Consider the following 20,945-nt stretch of genomic DNA (forward strand, 5'->3'; position numbering starts at 1 on the left):
TAGACGCCACTCCAGGACGCGCAAAACTCGCACACAGAGCAGAGAGACAGGCAGGAGAGAGAACAGCACAGCACAGCACAGCACAGCACAGCACGGCACAACAGCGCTACTCTGACCGCATCTGGCCGGGGGACGAGAAATGTCATACTAGAGCCCTTGAACAGGGAACACAGCACCGCCCCAACGAGCCACGCAGTCCAGCAAGAGAGCACAGCAGAATCTCCAGTTAGCAAGGGAATACAGCGCATCAGACCCTCCGGAGTAGCCCGTCAGCGCAACAGGCCCTCCAGAGTAGCACGGCAGCGCAGCAGACCCTCCAAATCAACACAGGAGCGCAGAACACCCTTCAGATCGGAGTGAGAACACGGCAGATTTCCAGTTTAGCAGGGACACGTAGCCACTGGCTCGCTCCTCATGACCAGCCGAAGGCAGCTCCAACAGGACTCCGTGCGCCAGCTGACAGCCGCAGAGTCCAGGGAGGCAGCGCGGCGACGCGACGGTACTCGGAACAGTTGCACAGCTGATTGGAACTCATGGCGTGGCAGGCGACGTGTTCGTGCTGCGTGGTCCCGTGTAACGCAGTCATCTTTTGAATGACAAATGCTGAGGTACATGGTGCAGTTTCGTTGTTTAATTTTTCTTCTGCCCGCAATTCGAAGATGGCATGCAAAATCTTACTCGACCTGTGAACAGTCAAATTTACTCATGTATCGTGAGATTGCATTCGACCGCTGCAAATGCCTGCGAAGGGTGCTTTGTCGTAACTTGAGCAAAGTGCGTGCAAATGAAATGAAAATTATACGTACATTTGGGCAAGTAGCATGAAGCTGAAATACGAGGCAGCGGGAGACGCAGCCTCGAGCCGGGCTGCGCGCCGCCGACGGAGCGAACAGCACTGCGCCTCGATAGGCAGTAGACGGCGCGCGAGGTACAGTGGCATCACACCTGCTGCTTAAGCCATCACCACACTGAGAACAGCTGTGAGGCCTGATGATAGGCAGTAGACGGCGCGCGAAGTACAGTGGCATGACACCTGCTTAAGACATCTTCACACTGAGAACAGCTGTGAGGTCTGATGATGGCGGTCTGGCTGAGGGTCCACAGCCTGTCTCAACAGCGGGCCCCAAACCTGACCGAGACCTACACTCAACAACACAGCACGTGCAACAAGAAGGGACATCAGAATTGCGCGAACACGGCACATCCATCGGTATGCTGGACAGAGAACGTCCGACAGCATGGGGGTCGCGGATGGGAGGGCGGGAAAGGCACAGTCTTAGCCCCGTCTCCGGCCGACACCACGCGACCTCGTGTCAATAGTACGGGTGTCACGCTGCCTCTCCCCTCCCCTCCCCACCACCCTGTCCGGCCAACAATTGTGACCTGATTACAGGCAGTCGCGCCAGCCGGCCACGTCATATAAAAATAGCATGTGGCGAGAACTCTCCGGCCTTACACTCAGTACACGCAGAGAACCGAGGGGCGCAAGGCCATGTCGGCAAAATCTCCGAGAGTCCAGTGCCATTTCGGCATAGGGGATTCAACGTCACGGCTCTGGTTCACGTGAGAAGAATGCGACCGCCTCACTACCTCCCGGGACCATTGTTCAGCTGTTCAGCACAGCTCGGTTTCATTCTCATGATCGAAGAACTTGCCAATCATCGAGCACCTGGAAACAAATGATGCAGTGAGTTGGGGCACTGTGGTGTATGGCAGTTGTTTAGGTGCGCGCCTGCGCACCAGGCAATTGGCACAGTTGCGCCAGAGCTGTCCCTGTTGTGGGTTTTGGGGTTTGGTGCTGTGGCGTGCGTGGCGGTGGACGCGACCGGGTCGGTTGCGTCAAACGTTATGCTATTTTTATTGTTGTGATTACCGAGGCCTTGGGGGAAATACTGACAGTAACGCCTCTCGTAGTGTTTGGTCAGACAGCGAGAGCGGACCGGATATTACAGGCACGCATGGCGCTTCGCCTAGTGAAGCCAGCGGGCAGAGGACGACGGTATATGCAACATCGATCACTCATCGACGCATGTCACTGCCGCGTCTGTTGACGAGGCAATCCTGCTATTCTCCAATCAATTCCACTCAATTTTTGATTTAATTACGAACCATCCAAACTGCAACACTCATGTCGCTTTGAGAGCAATAACATATGTATCATTCAGCAATTAATGAGGTAAAGCTGACATACCACGCTAACACCACGAACGGACGATCCTTCCCACTCCCCCTCTCTATTGTTATAAACCATGATTACATAGATCAACTCTTTATTCGACGGAGGCACCTACGAATGCGACCGACGCCGAACAGGGCCGCCGTACCGGGCGCGGGCGCTGCCGCTAGGAGACGCCGTCGGGCGGCGTGCTTCCGGCCGCTGCCGCGAGGCGGCGCGCGCGCACAATCTTCAGGTGGCGCTGTATGTACTCCTCGTGCGGTGCTAGCCGGGCGGCGCGCAGCAGGCAGGCCTCAGCGCTGGCTAGCTCGGCCCGCTCCACGTACACCACGCACAGGTTGTGCAGACCCTGCACGTTGTCCGGCTCCAGCTGCAGAATCCGCTGGTAACACTGTGAGGTGGGGCGAGATGTTAAGTGTGAGGTGTGATGTGTGAGATTGGCGGAAATGGCCGTCAGCTAGAAGTGACCGAGAAGACTGTACTGTCCAATGTTCATTACTAGTCGATGCGTTTGGGAGTCGTGGTGACACCACAAAATGGGGTGTCAACAAAAATACATGAACATTTTTGAAGCGATCCATTCCGTGCATCGCCATAGTCCTAATTCCAACCTGTTTTCTTCGGGAGGGGGAGGCAGGCCACCCCAAAAGCAGTCAAATCCACGCTCCCGCTTCCGAGGTGGAACTTAAGAGAGCCGAGCACCAACAGGGATCTTAGGGGCCACTTCGACAAAATGCGCCGCAGAGTAACGGACAAATGAAATAGTACTCTTACATAAACAAGATAAGCTGCCGGCATTACAAGGCCAATATGTCACTGCCATCAGAGGTATTGCACACCCCGGCCAGATGAGCCCGCACATCTTGCACGGCCAGGTGCCTCACAACTTGTGCTCCCAGGTTGAGCATTCGGCCCCGTCTGACGGCAGCGCTGACGATTCTTCCATTTTGTGAGTCACGCAGCGGCCAACACCATTCCCTCCCACTGGGGTGCCTGTTACCGGGAGAAAGGGGGGGAGGGGAGGGGGCTGTGACGGAGAGACCTTTTGCGACCGCGGACGTCAATATCTGCCGGCTACTTGGATGAGGTGTAGCCGGCCTACCCGCACCGCCTAGTCCAAGCCGACTGAAGCTACGGAGGCCCACCTACCCGCTCCGCCTCGTCCAGGTCGTTCATGTTGTTGACGTAGATGTGTCCAAGCAGGATGAGCGCCTTGACATGGTCCGGGTGGTGGCGCACCAGCCGGTGAAGGAACGGTGCCGCCTGCAGCGGCCGGTCCGCGTCGCTCAGTAGCAGCGCCAGGTTGAACAGCGCGCTCCGGAAGTCCGGCTTCAGCTCGATCGCCTGCGGCAGCGGCGGGTCACGGAGGGTATCACCACTACGGCACCAGGGCAGCCAGGCAGAAGCTGGTGTGCAGTCACCACCACGGCAAAAGGGCAGGCTAACAGGTGCTGGTCTGCAGTCATCACCATCACGGCACCGAGGCAGGCTAGTAGGTGTTGGTCTACAGTCATCACCATCACGGCACCGAGGCAGGCTAGTAGGTGCTGGTCTGCAGTCATCACCACCGCGAAATCGGGGCAGGCTGGCAGGAGCTGGTCTGCAGTCATGCAGGGTACAGCAGGGTACAGCTCCTCTGCTATCAAGCGGGATACAGCAGGGTGCAACTGGTCTGCTGTCACGCAGGGCACAGCAGGCTATGCTGTACTCTGCCCAGCTGCCATCACCGGCTGCCGTTCAGTGATATGCCGTCACTGATTTCCACCAACCGGCACATTCGTCACCAGGGAATAGTCAGACCTTAGCTGCAATGTTTCTGACAGTTAACGACGTGCCAATATCGAGACTTACGAAAAAAGTACTAGACGCAGCTTTCTGCACCATCGCCCCCGTCAACATGTGGGAAGTTACAAGCATTTACGAAAATCCGTGGCAGTAGCGCTCTGCCTCACAGCACGTAGGCTATCCCAGCCTCTAGCCTCCCCCACCCTCCCGCTCGCTCCCGCACCCCCGGCCGCCATAGCCGCTCGGGGCCCTAACAGCATCCTCCGCACCTTTCTAAAATGCGTCTCTGCGGTCAACAGGTCCTGGTCGTCCATGGCCAGCATGCCCAGGTTGAAGTGGACCCGCTCGGCGTCCACCACGGTGGGCTGCAGCTGGAGCAGCCGCCGCAGCCGCTGGTAGGCCCGCGGCCGCAGCTGGCCGCTGCCCAGCTCCTGGATGAGCACGGCCGAGTTGAGCAGCGCCTGCTGGTGGTCCGGGTCGTACTCGAGCGCCTTGTCTAGGTAGGCGAGCGCCTGCGCCTGCCGCCCCTGCTCCAGGTACACGATACCCAGCTGCGGAAACAGGCGGAGGGTCAGGAGTCCTGCCCAGCTGCGGTGAAAGGCCGGAAGTCAGGAGCCCTGCCCAGCTGCGGGGACAGGCGGAGCGCAAGGAGCCCTTCCCAGCTTCGAGCGCGGGGGTCAATTGCACAGTGGGTGTAAATATAACCATATTATATGTATAATGTAAATAGACTAATCAGTGGGTCAGCTACACACGATGCCAAAAGAACATCTCTGAGATGCCTAAAAAGTCGGCTTTGGAATCTTGGTGAGCATTACCGACGCTGGTAGTGCCTTGTTCCACCTGGGTCTTGGGACTAAAAGCTCAACAAACATTTGGCTACGCTCCGTCGAAACGGGATCATCATGAAAGCTGATGAAGAGCGATACAACATATTGGAAATAATCATCTACTTATTTTTTAAAGCTTTTCTAAGCCTGCTGCTCTTTATTTTTTTTGCGGTAGATAGAAACATTGGAGATACTTGGCAGCATCATTATAGCTTTGCGCTCAGCATAGCTGCATGGCATAGCTAAAATGTTTATATCGTCACAGTACAAAGTAATTCAGATGAAAATTTTGTACATTTTGGGACATTCTCTGAGACCAAAACGAAATATCCAAATAAACGTAGTCACAGAACACACCGCCGTTGCGGCGAAGCCGATGTATAGCGCGCCATCCTTGCCACATCTGATCGCTACACAGCAAACACTCACGTTGTAGTAGATGTCGGGGTTGTTGCTGTCGTAGAAGAGCGCCGTCTCGTAGGTGCGCTGCGCCTCCTTGGTGCGGTTCAGCTTGATGAGCACGTCGCCCCTGTTGATGTAGGCCTGCGTGTAGTCGGCGCGCATGCTGATGGCCTGCCGGTAGAGGGCGTCCGCCTCCTCCAGCCGCGCCGGGTCGCGCGCCACCAGACCGGCCAGGTTGAGCAGCACACTCAGGTGGCTGGGCGCCACGCGAGCCTCGTACACCTCCCCCGGCTTCACCTGGGGCAGCAGCGACTTCGCCTGCGGGCGGGGGAGGAGAAGGGGTACAGGGAGGCAAAGACGTGAGCCTGCGTTGGCCAAACTTGGCCTGTGTCGTGAGAGATCGCGCTAGGACGATTTCAACAGCCGAAGACTGCGCAGCTCGTCTGTATTGCTGTTGTTGAGCAGTCAACTGTTGTTGATCAGCGCGCCGATGAGGCCGGCGTAAGAGGCATGACCGGCCTGCCGACACCCGTACCTCTCCGGGTGCCGACAGCAACGGACGGTTCACGGGCTGCCACTCGCAGCCCAGATACTGCACCGGCAAATACTCTTCAGGTCCGTTTAACGCGTCTGGTTGGCGGGTTAACGATAGTTAATGGCTGAAACGCCCATGCATGTTTCAGCAGAAGTGGTCTAAAATGAAACGCTGGGGTTATTTTAGTGAGCGGCGGTTCGGGGAGGCCGACGCCGAGGTGGCCGCGCCCTCTCACCTTCAGATAGGCCTGCTCAGCCTCGGCGTACTTCTGCAGGCTGCTGTAGGTGCGGCCCACGTTCATGTAGGCGCCGATGTCGTCCGCCTGTACCCTGCGTCACAGGCGTGACCTGGTCAGGTCACAGCACTCGCAGGTCCTGTATCGGCGAACAGGACAGCGCACAGCTCCAGCAGCTGGTTGATCGGAATCGCCGGAGGCACCGTTCGGCGTGCCAGCTCGTCACCGCAGGCGCCTTCCTTCACACGCCATATAGCCTTCTTCTCAGCATATCACCAGTGCGGTCTGCCTGAGTCATGCGTGCAAGCAAACCCACTGCTCTATCAACAAGACTCAAGGCTTGTCGTCGTCATCTCGTCTGATTCGTTGCTCCACCCCCTCCCTCATCCCCACCCGTCCTCCTGCCCCGGACAGATCGGCAAACGGGACACGGCCAGATCGCACTAGCTCTTCCGACACGCCCAACGGTCGCCTTGCAGCCCTTGCCCCGCCATAAGTCCAGCCACGCGGCGCCGCCTGTGATCCTACGCTAAAATATTCACGCCGTTTTTAGAAAACTTTGCCGCCAAATGGCACACTTGTCCAAGTTTGGTTGGTGGAAGGGACGCGGCGACAGGCGGGAGGGACGCGGCGACAGGCGGCCGGCGAACTTGTCGCGCTGGGCGGAAACTGCCGGCAGCGCTGAGTCCGACACGCCGTCGGCGGCGGGCTGAGCATCGCCGACGACGGCGTCCCGCACCCGCCCCGCCGACCCCGCGCCGGCATCGGCTAACTTCGCCGCGGTGGCGACAAAGTTACGCCCACTGACATCAACCCATCGTCCCATTAATTTTCAACTTTACAGAGGCCTGCAGTGAGCACAAATACCATCTCTCCTCAGTCAGACATACAGAGTACGCGCTGATAACACTTTTCAACAGTTCCCTGGCTTCTTTGTGAATCTCGACCATGAGATTGCCACCTGCCCTCGAGCCACGGCGCAGTATTTTTTAATGCGTCGTAAATATCGCTCCCACCCAGGCACTACCACAGATTCTCAACAAATCCGCCATCCACCCTCAGTCCAGCACACGGTCCGAATTCACCCTGCGTTACCAGTGTTATCCTTCCCTAGGGGGCCAGGTCGACAGCGAACCGGTCATGGGGTCACGACCCCGCCAACGCTCACAGGCTGGGCGTGAATTCGCGGACAGTCAGTTCTCCGGACTGCCGACCCACCTTGCTGTCGTGTAATGGACAGATATCAGAACGGCTTAGGACCTCACACGCGGCAGGGAATTTCAAAAGAGCTCGCGTTTGGGCGAAACTGATGACCTCTGATCATAGGGGTTTGTTAGTTCAAAGTTCCTTGGAAGGAAAAGGCGAACTACGGTTGCGTCGCTGAACTTAAAAGCTCTCTAAAAAGCTTCCACCATTTGATCAACCGGCGTGCTTCGTGGCGCCATGCTCGCATTCAGAACCAAATCAGAACTAATACTAATTAAGGTCTCAGAGCATTATCACGTTAATTTCTCATCTATTTCCCTTTCGTATTACTGCCCTAGTTTACTCCTCACACATCATTATCACACAGACACCGATGCTATTAGATACGGAACACCGCAGTCCGTGAAGTCTCCAGAGCCGCTGGCTGCACTCCAGTTCAGAACAGCGATCGGATGACCCCGTCCCACCGAATGTGTTCCGTCCTGCCTACAAAAGAGTGTGACATAAAGGGCCAATACGGAAGACAAGTCGCCACTCTCATCTCGCCGTGTGGACAATCGGAGCGGCTTCGACAATCTATTGCTCTAATAAGTAGCTTTCGAACGGACGGAATTCCCGAAGTGGCCGTCTTCAGTCGGTCCGTAGCGTTTGGATAGTTCCGGAGAGCGTCACACTTCTCGTCAGACGCAGTCCATCTGACAAAGTTTGTCAAATCGGTCGTGATGGCGTCCGAAACAGCGCAGGTGGATTGCACGGAAATGGTCGCCAGTCTGCGATCGATTGTTTCATGACGTTTGAATACTTCGACGCCACGGTGTATTTTTGTTCGTATGTGGAACAAAATACATTGCGTATATATATATATATATATATATATATATATATATATATATATATGCCGCCGCGATGTGTATAATACATCGTCGCCTTCGCATTTTGGAGCACCTGTGCTTTGAGTGTATCTGAGCACAAACCCATTGATGTACATTTGGGGGGATGGAGTTCATGGTGGAGATGAGTGCGCTGCGCCGCAGTCCGGCTGCCGCTACATGTTTGTGCGCCGCCGGCTGCCGCTGTCACGCCTCCCCGCAAGAGCGAATTTATACTGGGGAGCTCACTGGTCAGCATACGAGCCAGATGACTGCTAGCGCACGGCTCACGTTGTGACTCCAGTACATCCATCAACACGCACTCATGTGAGCCACAGAGCTAGGATGAAGCGGGTGACCGGGGTATTGGCGGATGGTAGGATTCGGTCAGGTTCCATGAACGGCTGTCTCCCCGTACGTGGCTGTGCGTCCTTAACCCCGGTACTGCACCTCCACCTTTTGGCGGACGATTATATTCCAACGGGGCAAAAAACGGGACCAGATGCATTGATAATACGCATAACTGGCAGGGATCCCGTGATACTGAGGAATTACATTGACAAGGGCCCGCTGAATAGCAGCCCTGGGAACCGCCTTCGGCCGTTATTGATCCACATAGACTTCATGCATTCGGCGCCCCACCACACTCATTCCAAGCATACGCATCCGCTGGCGCCCACGTCGCCCCACTCATTCTTGGCTCGCACACGGGTGGGACCCCCCCCCCCCGTCCTATCCAACGCGTTGGCATTGTAATTGGCACGTCTGCGCGAATCCTCGTTAAGCTGAACTAATTTTAGTTCATACATTTAAACACCTAATGAAGCCACGTGCATTCCCTATTCAAAACATGTCAGGTTAATTCATCACCTTGGCACCGACGCAGCTACCGGTCCGGCATCCGGTGTCCGGAGCTGAACGGCGCCTCGTTCCGTCGCCTGACCTCCAGGGTGACGGCTGTCTATTCGGACGGCGCTCCCTGCGTCTCGTCCGCAGCGGGCGGCGCACAACTCCTTCGGCCGCGGCCACCGCTCGCAGCTTTCCGCTGCTGCGCACGCACCTTAGGCAGCGCCCCGTCCAGCACGGAGACGTCGCCCGCGGCGCTTCTGCGCCCCCGCCTGCCGCCTACCGGAGTAAACTTTGCAAGGCACCACCCTATGGCACGTCTCTCAGAGGCCTGGAGGCAGACAGTGCGCCGGATGGGATCATGGAGCCCCTCGGCAGACAGCGAGTGCCCGGCGTGACCTGCGTTCACGCCTTACGGTCTCCACGACCGGCGCGCTCTGGAGACTGCTTGACTTTCTGGAGACTGCTTGACCCAGTTCCTTGTCGCCCTTCCCATGAGCGTCGATGGCGGGACCTCTATCCGTCCCGAACATCCCGCCATCAAGAGCTTATAAGGCCTGGCATACACCATGTCAGAAGAGAAACAGGCTGTGTCCTGTTTTCTCTCAAAGCATGGTACACCAACGGATAGGCACAGCTACCGCCGTGCATAATCTGGGGTCTCGGGCGGTCTCCACTTGTCCTCGGTCATACCATGACCTACGCCTCTTCATGCCGTCCCGCCTGAGGTCAGCAGAGAGACAGCAAAACCAGTCGACCATCTCTCAGTCCAGAAAAGCGAAACCGTGCCTTTGAGTCGCGTTACCTACAAACATATATTTACGTAAAAGCAGGACTTCGGTCGTCTGACTCATTGACCGTGCCGCAGTCAAACCGTGCTGCTCAGGCGCGTTCCGAGCCAAGCATCCTTTAATTACGGCCACTACACGATTCCATTGTCAGGAACGGACGCCATGTTGCTTATCAGACGAACGTCTGACGGTCAGGCGGAAGTTGACCCTGGCAAAGCAAAATGCTCCGTGTACACGAGGTGATCAGCTACTAAAAAAACATAACGAAAAAACAGAAAAACAAAAATACGCGCACGAATGCCATCCAAAATCAGTTAATAATCCGGGTCCGACAAGCGATAACGCAGAGGGAGAAGACAGCGTGCGCATGGTGAAGTCCGTCCGCTTGTGCTGCACATGGTTCGGCAAGGGTACCATCGCCTCGAACAATCGGAAATAAATAAAGAGAACGAGAGAATTCAAACCGTCAAGCCAGCCAGGGCTAACGTCACAGCAAAAGGAAGCTTTCATGGATCTGGTGGCGCACGCCGCGCCTGGCCGCGGCGCGGGACAGACGAGGTCCATGACGAGCCGCTGCGCCTACACGTGGCCGCCTCCAACGGCAAAATCAAGATAGCCTCGGTGCTGGCCAACGAGTGAGCCGCCGCGCCGAAGTACGCGTCACCACGGGCCACGGACACTGTGCCCACCCACGCCGGGCACGAGTGCCCTTCGCCGCCTGGTCGAATCACCTCCAGCCTCGCTTCCACGCTTAACTGTTAAAGCGCAGACCGTCACTTGTAGTTACAAAATCACTCACACGCATGGACCACAACAGTTCATCGCTTTGCGCGGTCCCGTGCCGAAGTGCGTGGCCCCCTCTCCCTTCCTTAATTATGCCGTACGCCAGGGACGCATTGCCCGGCCGGAGGGGTCGTACGGCCAGTGTTCCCCCTTCCCTAAGTGCACAAGAGGGAACAGGTGGCCGTGGCCCGCGCCCAGCCGCTGGGGAGGGGTCAAGGGACGCGGGAGCGCTGGTCGTCCATGGCCCCGTGAGGATGGAGATAACAGCCCGTGGACTCGCATGCGTTGTCGGGCGTTCCGCTGTCTACGAGGCCAGATATCGCCGCCAGGTGATGAGAGTTGAGGTCTCGGAGAGCCGTCCTCGAGGCGCGGCGTTATGTGCCGGGTGTCCTCCCTAGCACCCCTTCTCGGAGACACCTCTCCCTCCCCCCCTCCGCTGGTTCCTCCTCAGGACTCTCCCCGTTGATTCCCTGAAGTAGACTCCTATTTGCACAATCTGTCATTTACCGTGACTCTTCCAACAGGGTCGGCCCGCCTTCGTTTTTTGCGCATGGACCAATAGTTTTGCCGCCACGACCCCTTCCTCCAATGTGTTGCCGGGCCGGCCTGCGTTGCTTCAAGAGCTCGGCAACTGTGTAAGGCCCACCCACTCTCGCCTCGGGCAGGTCCTCCGTGCCCTCTCCGGCCCAGTTCCCACGTGGCGTGGCGCTTCTGATGCCAACTGGGGTGACGGCGGCGTCGGCGCGGCCGGGTTCCCGAGAGGAACAGCGAACACCTCCGACACATGGAGCGCTGTCTCGCCGGTGATCGGGCATCCCGCATCCATTAACCTCGTTCGGCCGGCAGAGGGCAGGCGTCCCCCTTTGGCGTGATGGTCCACTTCGGAGGAAGGGGCCACCTTTATGGCCGTTCCGGGGGAAAACGGCGGCTTACGCCACCTGGCCGGGCGATACACACTGTCCCCCGCCCCCCCCCCCCCCCCCCCCTCCCCAGATCCGGTCAACAATGCGGGCCGGCCGGCCGGCGCGTCGGGCCGGTCCGGGTCCGCATTCAGCCCTCAGGCCCGCCCGGCCTAATGGTCATGTTTGGTTTGGAGGGTGGAGTTCCTGACCACGGCCGGCTTCATGACTGTCCCCGTCCCTCCGAGAAGCCTTCCGATCCTGTACGAGTGATGCGGAGAATGAAACGTTGAAAACTGTATGCCTGCATTAATCGCAAAGGGGTTATTGAAACACCGTTTCGGTGAAGCTGCTGAGTCCAAGCGCTGCTGCAAGGCGGGATGGTTATCAGGCACCTTACTTTATATAGCATACCTGGCGTGGTTGCCACGGACCCGCAACGTCAAAATACAATGTTTTGACGTTATGGGTTCGTGTTAAACACTGACGCATGTGATTTATGCCGATGTCATGCCAAAATCATGATTTACAGCTCCCACTATTGTATTCAGCGGCTTACAGGAGCTTTTGTTAAGCGATAATCGTATTCCTGCACCAAATAAGCATTCATACTAATACAGATTCCAAAGCACGTTCATCCATGATGCAAGCTACATTTCTACTGAAACTCGCCGCCGTGAAGTAAATGTTCTTCAAACCCTAGTCTGATCTCTATGAATTAAGCCTCTATTACAGTCTATACGCAATGCTAAATATTTACGCCCGTGACTGTTATTGTTATTAACACGCTTCCGGGTGGGTGGGGGTCAGTTTGATCCCCCCCCCCCGAAGGTTTGCAGAATGATTTCCGAACGGCGTGGCGCAGCCGCGCCAAACTTTGCATAGGCATGGGCAATTGAAGCGGATCTTTTGCAATACAAATTGAGACGTGCCCTGAAGGGTCACTGACCTATACCGTGTCAAAGTCAGGTCGTGGCTCTCAGCGAAGACAATTTCTAAGGAACCCTATCATCTGCTGCTACAACGGAGTGTTAGGCGAAGTCATACATATTTAAGGTAGCTTCTTAGCTAATAAAACAATTGAAACTATAATAACAACAGCTTCAGTTGACCTAGGACCAAGTATAAAGGTCAGACAAAGGTAAAAGCCAACCTACTTTGCTACTCGAAAGCTCACCTTATGGGGTAGGTTCCGGTGCTCATTCCGCATTGATTAATAACCGGGCCGCAATGGACATGTTCGAAGGACTTGTTTAAGGTCAGATTAGGTGGCTGACCTAAAATGACCTATGTCAACATTTTAGTTTTAGGAACATATCACCTAGCGTAATCCCTGATCTTTATTCAAATGGAAAAATAGAAGCAATCTTGTGGGTTCATGGTCATCTCGACCTTCTTAAAGTCTGAAAAGGACCCTGGCCTTAAGTTCATTGACTTTTTTCCTTAGAACAAGCATCTAGGTTCAAGGCGGTTGCATAAGGAAATCTGGGGGCACTTTGAACACCAATCTGGGGTTTGACCTTGTTTGACCTTATTTTGTCCCGAGGTCATGATCTACACATCTAAAATTTAAAAAAGCACAGTCACAAGCAGGCTGACATGCCCTGTGGGTTAAGTGTCTCTTGCTGTCACAGTTTTTTTAGATCTCACGGGGTATCAAATTGCCCCCTACCCAGCGAGGGGTATTCAACCGGTCACCCGGGCACATTATAAGTGTCCAAATGACACCTTGGTTCGTAATACACCAATCACCATTCTGACATTCTCAAACAAGTCTATATCACATTTGTTTTGATCGATCTCACTTTCAATAGATTCCGTGGAGAAAGTCCGCGCTACGAATAGGCTTATCCGACATTTTCTTAAAGGCTCACCATGTGTGTTTTAGTATTCTGAAACATTTTGAAATGCTTCCAAACAAATCCTTCGCAATATCAACGTTCCACATTGCTCGGTAAGACATGGATTCACGGGCAAAAACTAAATCCAGGTTTTGGAAAAAAGCCCAATGGAAATCAAAAATCAAAAGGCTATTGGTTTTCGACCACATCAGCATGCTTTAATATATATGTGCTACGTTTTCAAAAGCTGATCAACTTTTCTACATCTACAGTGACTCATTTTAACTTTGCTCAAGAGTTGAGCTAGGGGAGGGCTGAAACTCTGCTGCGAGCTGCTCCTGCAAAACATTGCAGGAGCATCCTCAAGGCTCCCGCGGTCATTGCAGGAGCAGGCCTCATGGTTCCCACGGTCATTACAGGAGCAGGCCTCAAGACTTCCGCGGTCATTGCAGGAGCAGGCCTCATCGCTCCCACGGTCATTGCAGGAGCAGACCTCAAGGCTCCCGCGGTCACTGCAGGAGCAGGCCTCATGGCTCCCACGGTCATTGCAGGAGCAGGCCTCAAGGCTCCCACGGTCATTGCAGGAGCAGGCCTCATGGCTCCCTGGGTCATTGCAGGAGCAGGCATCAGCGCTCCCACGGTCATAGTCCCACTGGTCAAACAAATCCAATGTACTGTAGCCTGATCAAGATTTGTGTGGGGCGATGTCTGCTTGGCTATTCCAGCACATCCAAGAATTTGCAAAAAAATTGTCAAAGCCTTCAAAAGCTGCAACAGCAAAAAGGTACAACACAGAAACGAAGCTAACTACTTCCGTCGGTAGATATTTGCATGAACTGCCTGTTTCCAAAAGCTCGAAATTTCACGACCACATTCCCATCCCATGCTTTATCTCCGTCTTGCGCAGAACGCCATCAGAGCCGGCTGGAAAAACAAACACAACAGCCCGGCGGCGGCCGCCGCGCTATGCTCTCCGTACTGTTACCTTGAAGCCTGCTGGAAGAACAGCAGCGCCGTCTGATGCTCCTGCTGACTCTCCAGCGCGTGCCCTACGTTGTTGTAGAGCTTCGCGTTGTTGCGGTTCACGCGCAAGCCGGCCATGAAGATGCTGTACTCGCTGCGCCAGTCCTGGTTGCGATGGTAAGTCTTGATGCCGTGGAGAAGCAAGAGAGAGGCCATGCCGGCGTACAGGAGCCTTCGACACCGCCTGTGGCCGGGTGTATCTAATCAGCGGCTTTGTGCAGGCCTCCAACAATCACCTCTCAGAGTACGTTCAGGGATGGGTGGAGATGTTCAGAGCACGCTCAGGGATGGGTGGAGGTGGTTAGAGTGTGTTCAGGGATGGGTGGTGATGTTCAGAGTGCGCTCAGGGATGGGTGGAGGTCTTCAGAGTGCGCTCAGGGATGGGTGGAGATATTCAGAGTGCGCTCAGGGATGGATGATGATGCTCAGAGTACGCTCAGGGATGGGTGGAGGTGCTCAGAGTGCGCTCAGGAATGAGTGGGGGTGTTCAGAGTGCGCCCAGGGATGGGTGGAGGTGTTCACAGTACGCTCAGGGAGGGGTGGAGGTGTCAGAGTACGCTTCAGGGATGGGTGGGAGGTGTTCAGAGTGCAGCCCAGGGATGGGTGGAGGTGTTCAGAGTAACGCTCAGAGGATGGGTTGAAGGTGTTCAGAGCACGCTCAGGTATTGGGTGGAGGTGTTCAGAGCACGCCCAGGTATGGGGTGGAGATGTTCAGAGATGGGTGGAGGTGTTCGGAGTACGCTCAGGCGATGAGTTGAGATATTCAGAGTACGCTCAGGGATGGGTGGAGGTGTTTGGAGTATGCTCAGGGATGAGTGGAGATGTTTCATGAGGGTGCGCTCCAGGGATGGGTGGAGGTCTTCAAGTGCGCTCATGGATGGGTGGAGAGATTCAGATTGCGCTCAGGGATGGGTGGTTGATGTGTCAGAGTGCGCTCACGGGATGGTGGAGATGTTCAGTGTGCGCTCAGGGATGGGTGGAGTGTCGGTCTCATGGACGAAAGGTATTGCTCAAAGCTCAACGCTTGGTTGCGTTCGGTTCTCCACGATCCAAAACTTCATGGATGGAGACACTAATGACACATGGTAGTTTCAGAGCGTCATAAAGTAATGCAGCCGCTCTTGGTTTCAACCGCCCAAAAATTCGAAAATACCGAACACCATCGCTCGAGTTGCTTCTCGAAATCACTGTCAACCACAGCGTCTGAGTATTTTGAGTAACCGGTTTTGCAGACCAGTGTAAGTTTTCTGCGCGCCTGAGTTGATTTTCCGTCCATGACAGCCGATTAATGAAGCGCCTGCCGCACGCATCGTTTTTCAATCTCAAAGTAGACTGAGATGCTTCCAGAAATTTGCCTGCTGCTGAGCGGAAAATAAGCATAACCGAAACTCAAGCGGCAGCTTCTGCAGAATGAGACGTCGTCTCGCAAATCTAAAGGGACGCGAGAGTGGTTTTGCAAGACGTCTCAGAGAACAGAAGGCTGGCCGGCGCTTTCACGTGAGTGAATGGTCCCAACCTTCCCCAGACCTAAGACCACCAGGTTTCTTCCCGAAGGGGAAGATGACGGAAAGCGTCACAAAAGCGTGCCAAGAGCACTGACGTGAGGACAGCAATCCCAAACGACTATGATTTCCACCGGCGCTAAGTAAGCGCGCTCCCGACCGCCCATCTCGTGGTCTAATGCCGCTTACTGCGCATCGATTGTCACCATTCTGTTCGGCATTGTACGTAAACGAATAATAAATTACAACGTCCAAACTCACACGGCATGGAAAAACAACGAGGCCAAATGAAGTAAATAGATCTAACTGGCGAGCAATTCGTTTTTATGTCAGGTGGATAACTGCCAATAATCACCTGTCGATTTCCTGTGTGTGTACCAACTACACAAGCCAGATTGGGGAGGACACTTCTTGGTGTGATTTTGAAGGCATCCACATATATAAGTTTTCAAAAGCCTGAGCAGAGTCATGCAGAGTCACTAATGCTTCCATAGATCCCAGTTCTCATAATTTCACGAGTTTGCTATCCGCGGTTTTGGAAGAGCGACACTTAAATATCGCGTGCTTAATGGCGTCTCGCTCGCGCTACCGTGCTGGAGATAAAAAGCAGTACAAACTGGCGGTAAAAACCCACTGTAATTGAAACGGGCCCTATTAAAACAGCCATTTTAAGCTATCTGAAGTATGGCTTAAGCGTAGCCATTCCGCGCAAGGCATGCACGATATTATCATGCCAGCAATGTGCACACCGCATGTTGCATCACTATTTGTACTCTAGATATTGTGCATGCGACGGAAAATGTGCAGTGTTCTCTTATGCTCAAGAGGCGAATAGGAGTTATTGTAAAGGCGAAATATGATATGAACTACCACAGACTCATCTTGTGAAACCATTTCCGAATCCGTCAAAAAGTACTGTCACTCCCGGAATATTTAAAAGGGATAAATTGAGGTATGCTATGAGCTAACCAGGCTTTTTATGTTATTGTAATCCACTTCTGCTTTGGTGTCATTTCGAATAATTAAATCGCAAAAGTAATGCTCTCAAAACCTACTCGTTTCTGAACCCTACCGACCGCAGTGTTTACCGTGCCCATGGTGTCCGGGACAGTTGTAAGCGTATATAACCCCACATGCTGCCAAAAACCAGCGTTTGAAGCTTTTGGTTGGAACCAGTGCCTTTGAATATAATTTAATGGCCTAAACAGCTAATGCATGACCACTGGATGTCCACAAACGGCATTTGGTGTGCGACAAATTGTAGCCGAGACCACAGAGCTTCACAACACCATAAAGATTTTGAGGCCGCCGAGATAAGTAAATTGCCGCAGCAGAATTGCACCGGCTGCGGTCGGCAGTTCCTCACTCCGTCCTACCAACCAGTCGCAGCGGCCGGCCGTGTCGTACACCGCCGGACCAGCCGGCGACACCGAGGCTCGCGGGCCGTGTCGTACACCGCAAGACCAGCCGGCGTCACCGAGGCTTGCGGGCCGTGTCGTACACCGCCGGACCAGCCGGCGACACGGAGGCTGGCCGGCCGTGTCGTACATCGCTGGACCGGCCGGCGTCACCGAGACTGGCCGGCCGTGTCGTACGCCGCCGGATTAGCCGGCGTCGCCGAGGCCGGTCGGCCGTGTCGTACAACGCCTAATAAGCCGGGGGTCACCGAGGCTGGCCGGCCGTGTCATACACCTCCAGACCATCCGGCGTTACCGAGGCCGGCCGGCCGTGTCGTACACCGCCAGACCAGCTGGCGTCACCGAAGCACGAGATGGTACAACCAGACCAGATGGTACAACAGCGGCACGAGCGAAACTGAACGACGCGACACCGTCGTCACCGATTGGTCGGATGCGGCAGCGGAGCTGACCTCGGCCGGCGCAGCGTACCGCCGCCGGCTGGTCGTCACGGCACCGGCCACATTCGCCCGAAAAGCCGCTGCCAGAGACAAGAGCGGCGGTAATTAATACTGGCCGTAAATTCGGGTCGCTCCGCCGCCCCACCGGAGTTTGTTACTTGGAGGCTATTCGCGGAAACCGCCGTCTACGCCGCAGATGAAATGTCAATGTAAATATCTGCTCGTTAGTCTGATGGCCGTCCGGGGCGCTGGCCCGGTTATGAGGTCTGGTGGGTCGGCACGACAGATGGCGCACGCTCCATCATTGTGCCGCCGGGTCGCGTGTAACGCCGGCCCGGACCCGCAGCTGGTGACGGAGGCCAACCGACCCGCCGCTCTGCTCCCGGCCACTCAATTGGCCGCGATTTGCCTCCTTTTGTTCGATGGAACCACTATGACGCAACCGTTCTTTGCTGCCTGCACGATGCTTGTGCGGTGTCGACCGGCATGGGTTTTATGAGTGAACGTTGAAGTGACGCACATGTTCAAATCGTTAGTTCCTGAAACTCGATTATAAGACGGTAGGTAATAGAAATACCAGCTTTATTCCTAGTAGAAAACCATGGCAATGGAGATATAAATGCGTTGATATCTCGGGAACATACCTTCAACGAAACGAGTGTCAGTAGTAAATAAAATAGAATAGCAAAAAGTTACTGCTCTTGGCATGTTGCCAAGATGTAAAAGCAGGTCTATAAAGGCATGTTGCCGATTGCCGTCTTATCTATATGCATCATGTTCCTCGCAAATGCACTTCACAACTGACGTAATTTTGAAACCTGGTCATTGTGGACTGTCAGTTGTAAAATACCCCGAGCTTAACACTTCACAAGCACTGCTTGAAATAGCCCCTTTGCCCAAAATGAAATGGACTCTCGTGCGGGACATTTCTGTTTTACTGACTGACGCCGTTTCAGGAACAAATATTCCCACCTCGTCCTAGTCTCTTCGTGCAAGCACCGGAATATGTCAATTTTCATTCGCAAGTTATCAAAGCTATATTATTACATGCAATACTTTCAATGCATTGGCGTTAATTATGTACCAAAGATATTGCAAATGTTGAGAAAGATAAGATTCGGATCACATGCTATATCAAAAACATGAAACGGAGGCTATACCAAATAACGGCGATGGACCAGCTCAAAAATAGCCCTTCTGCTTTTGGGAAGCGGGAAGGGAATCAGACCGGACACAGTCAGGCAAGGTAACCTGGGTTAACTTTATTTTGCATCGATAAGCGGTAACTTGACCTGCGCCATCCTTGCCTCCCGGAACTTCTCTGGCTGACAGAGTAATGAAATGGTACCCGACCACACGAAGCATCCATGGGGAGAGGTGATTCATAAGACATGGCGGTGGACCCCATATTTCCAGTATGGGCATCTTAACTGCCTTTCATTTCAGCACCAAACACCATGGAAGACAATCAACGAGTCGCACGTCGGCTGACAGACTTTTGTTCTTGCAAACAGGCGGCAGTAGGTTTGGGCGAAGTGAAATGGGGTCGCTGCATGACATTTCCGGACGATCTAACCCCCGACCGCGGCGGAAGAGGAGCGCAGATTTCCCGCGGGAGTGCTGCGTTCGGCGCCGGCTGAAATGGAGCCTGGTCCAGCCGGCGAGCGTGGCTGTGGCAGCGGCATGGCACCGTCGGCAGACCCGCCGACCCCGGCCGGGTCAAGGTCGCGCTGGCGACACCGGGCACGCTTACCACTGACGCTGAGCCTGGCAGAAGCCGACGGCGACCAGCAGGCAGAAGCCCATGGAGGGCATGTAGAGCACACGCTCCGCCACCACGAACCCCACCGGAAAGAACAGGTTGCTGGCCGGCAGGTACGGCATCACCAGCAGCGAGACGGCCTGCAAACAGGGAGGCTCAGCGGTGTGACAGGCAAGACACAGAGACGAGAGACAGGGGAGGCTCAGCGGTGGCGGAGACCAGATGAGGCCGCCTGAGACAGGGTAGGCTCGAGGTTTGGCGACAGAGCAGAAAGGCGACAGAAGATGCGGGCGGCGCGCAGTTTGCTTACATTGGACCACCACATGTGTGGCATCCCACCAACAACATTGTCGTCGAGCCCACCGCAGGGGTCAGGTTGTCCATTGGCGAAGTACCTTGCCTATTCATCCTCCAAGTGTGGAAACTGTAGTGACACTTGAAGAGACTGTAATGACGCACTTGTAGAAATTGTAGACACACTTGTAGAAATTGTAGTGACGCACTTGTCCATGACGTTATAAGTTGCAACGTCATAGGTATGGACGGCGCCTGGCAACGCAGAGCGCGGTCAAGATGTAGGTGTCTCCATTTATAGCAGCACCGGTCCCACAGGCGGGAATCATCACCTGTGCGGTACACGCCTGCAATGCAGCACATGTCCGCCCACACGTCCCGTGCGGAAGCGGCGCCAGAACAGGCCTGCCTCCGCCGCACGTGGCGCAGCTCACCATGAGCACGGCGTCTGATCGACGGTGGCGCGAGCTGAGCGCCGTCCGGAGCAGACGGCCGAGCGCGGCCAGCAACCAGCGCCGTCAGGTTGCGCGGGTCGCCGACAGATGTCACCAGCGGCACGGTGCCCATGGTCCAGTCGCAGCAGAGGCCGTGCGGCAGCAGCAGCAGGCCGCCGTTGACGCCCACCAGGTACGTGTAGGTGAGCTGGCGAGCCGGCCAGTCGGCCGCCGCCGCCGGGTTGTCGAACCTGGCCACAGAACACGCCGCTGCAGGGGCGCCTGCTGGGCTGGCTGGGGAGTGGGTGGTGTGCAGGCCGGCAGCAGTCTTGCTTCCGGATATATTGAGATCATGCCACGCCTATGCAAACATCCGACCACCTTATCCTCTTCCTCGCTTTATCATTTATTACACTGTTATCACTATTATCACACTACTATACCATTATACTAATCGCTATTATACACACTATTATCCATTATTATCCTACTAGCCTCGAACCTCGCGACGCCCCCTTTAGCCAGGCAGGCTGCATGCGTCAGCTACAAGCGGGTCGAGAGGCCCCCTCGGGTGGGACATCGACCGGGTGCCCAACGTAAGCCCCACAGTAGGTTCCTGCGCCGGGTTAAGGCTCGGAGGTTCGCCCCCTGCCAGGTGCGTGTAGTCCTGCCTCACCGTTATCCATTCTCCTTCATCCCATAGTCATGAAATGATCATTTCTGGTCGAAAGGACTCTATTCCATGCACCAATAACCAAGCTAACCTATCCAAAACTGGCGAATGTGCAAAGCAGCCGTTCGCATGGTGCAAATATGCGTAATGACTCAATCGGTCCCAGGCGAGAAGTTCGGGTTCGACTCCCGGATACAGCTG

The 20,945-nt window shown here is 55.0% G+C and overlaps 1 protein-coding gene across 1 annotated transcript in view; it reads right to left on the minus strand.

The window, feature by feature from the left end:
* Positions 1–623: 623 nt before the first annotated feature.
* LOC119107975 (uncharacterized) overlaps positions 624–20,945 on the minus strand; it is an 87,183-nt gene continuing 66,861 nt past the window's right edge. The window contains 10 exon segments of the mRNA XM_037231563.1: positions 624–1,669; positions 2,325–2,567; positions 3,326–3,520; positions 4,231–4,512; positions 5,221–5,511; positions 5,964–6,057; positions 14,184–14,405; positions 19,335–19,483; positions 20,072–20,144; positions 20,146–20,322. Coding sequence (XP_037087458.1) covers positions 2,343–2,567; positions 3,326–3,520; positions 4,231–4,512; positions 5,221–5,511; positions 5,964–6,057; positions 14,184–14,405; positions 19,335–19,483; positions 20,072–20,144; positions 20,146–20,322 — 1,708 coding nt within the window. The 3' untranslated portion in view covers positions 624–1,669; positions 2,325–2,342.

This window comes from Pollicipes pollicipes, unplaced genomic scaffold (assembly GCF_011947565.3).
Source record: "Pollicipes pollicipes isolate AB1234 unplaced genomic scaffold, Ppol_2.1 Scaffold_6686;HRSCAF=7923_pilon_pilon_pilon, whole genome shotgun sequence".
Lineage (NCBI taxonomy): Eukaryota > Metazoa > Arthropoda > Thecostraca > Pollicipedomorpha > Pollicipedidae > Pollicipes > Pollicipes pollicipes.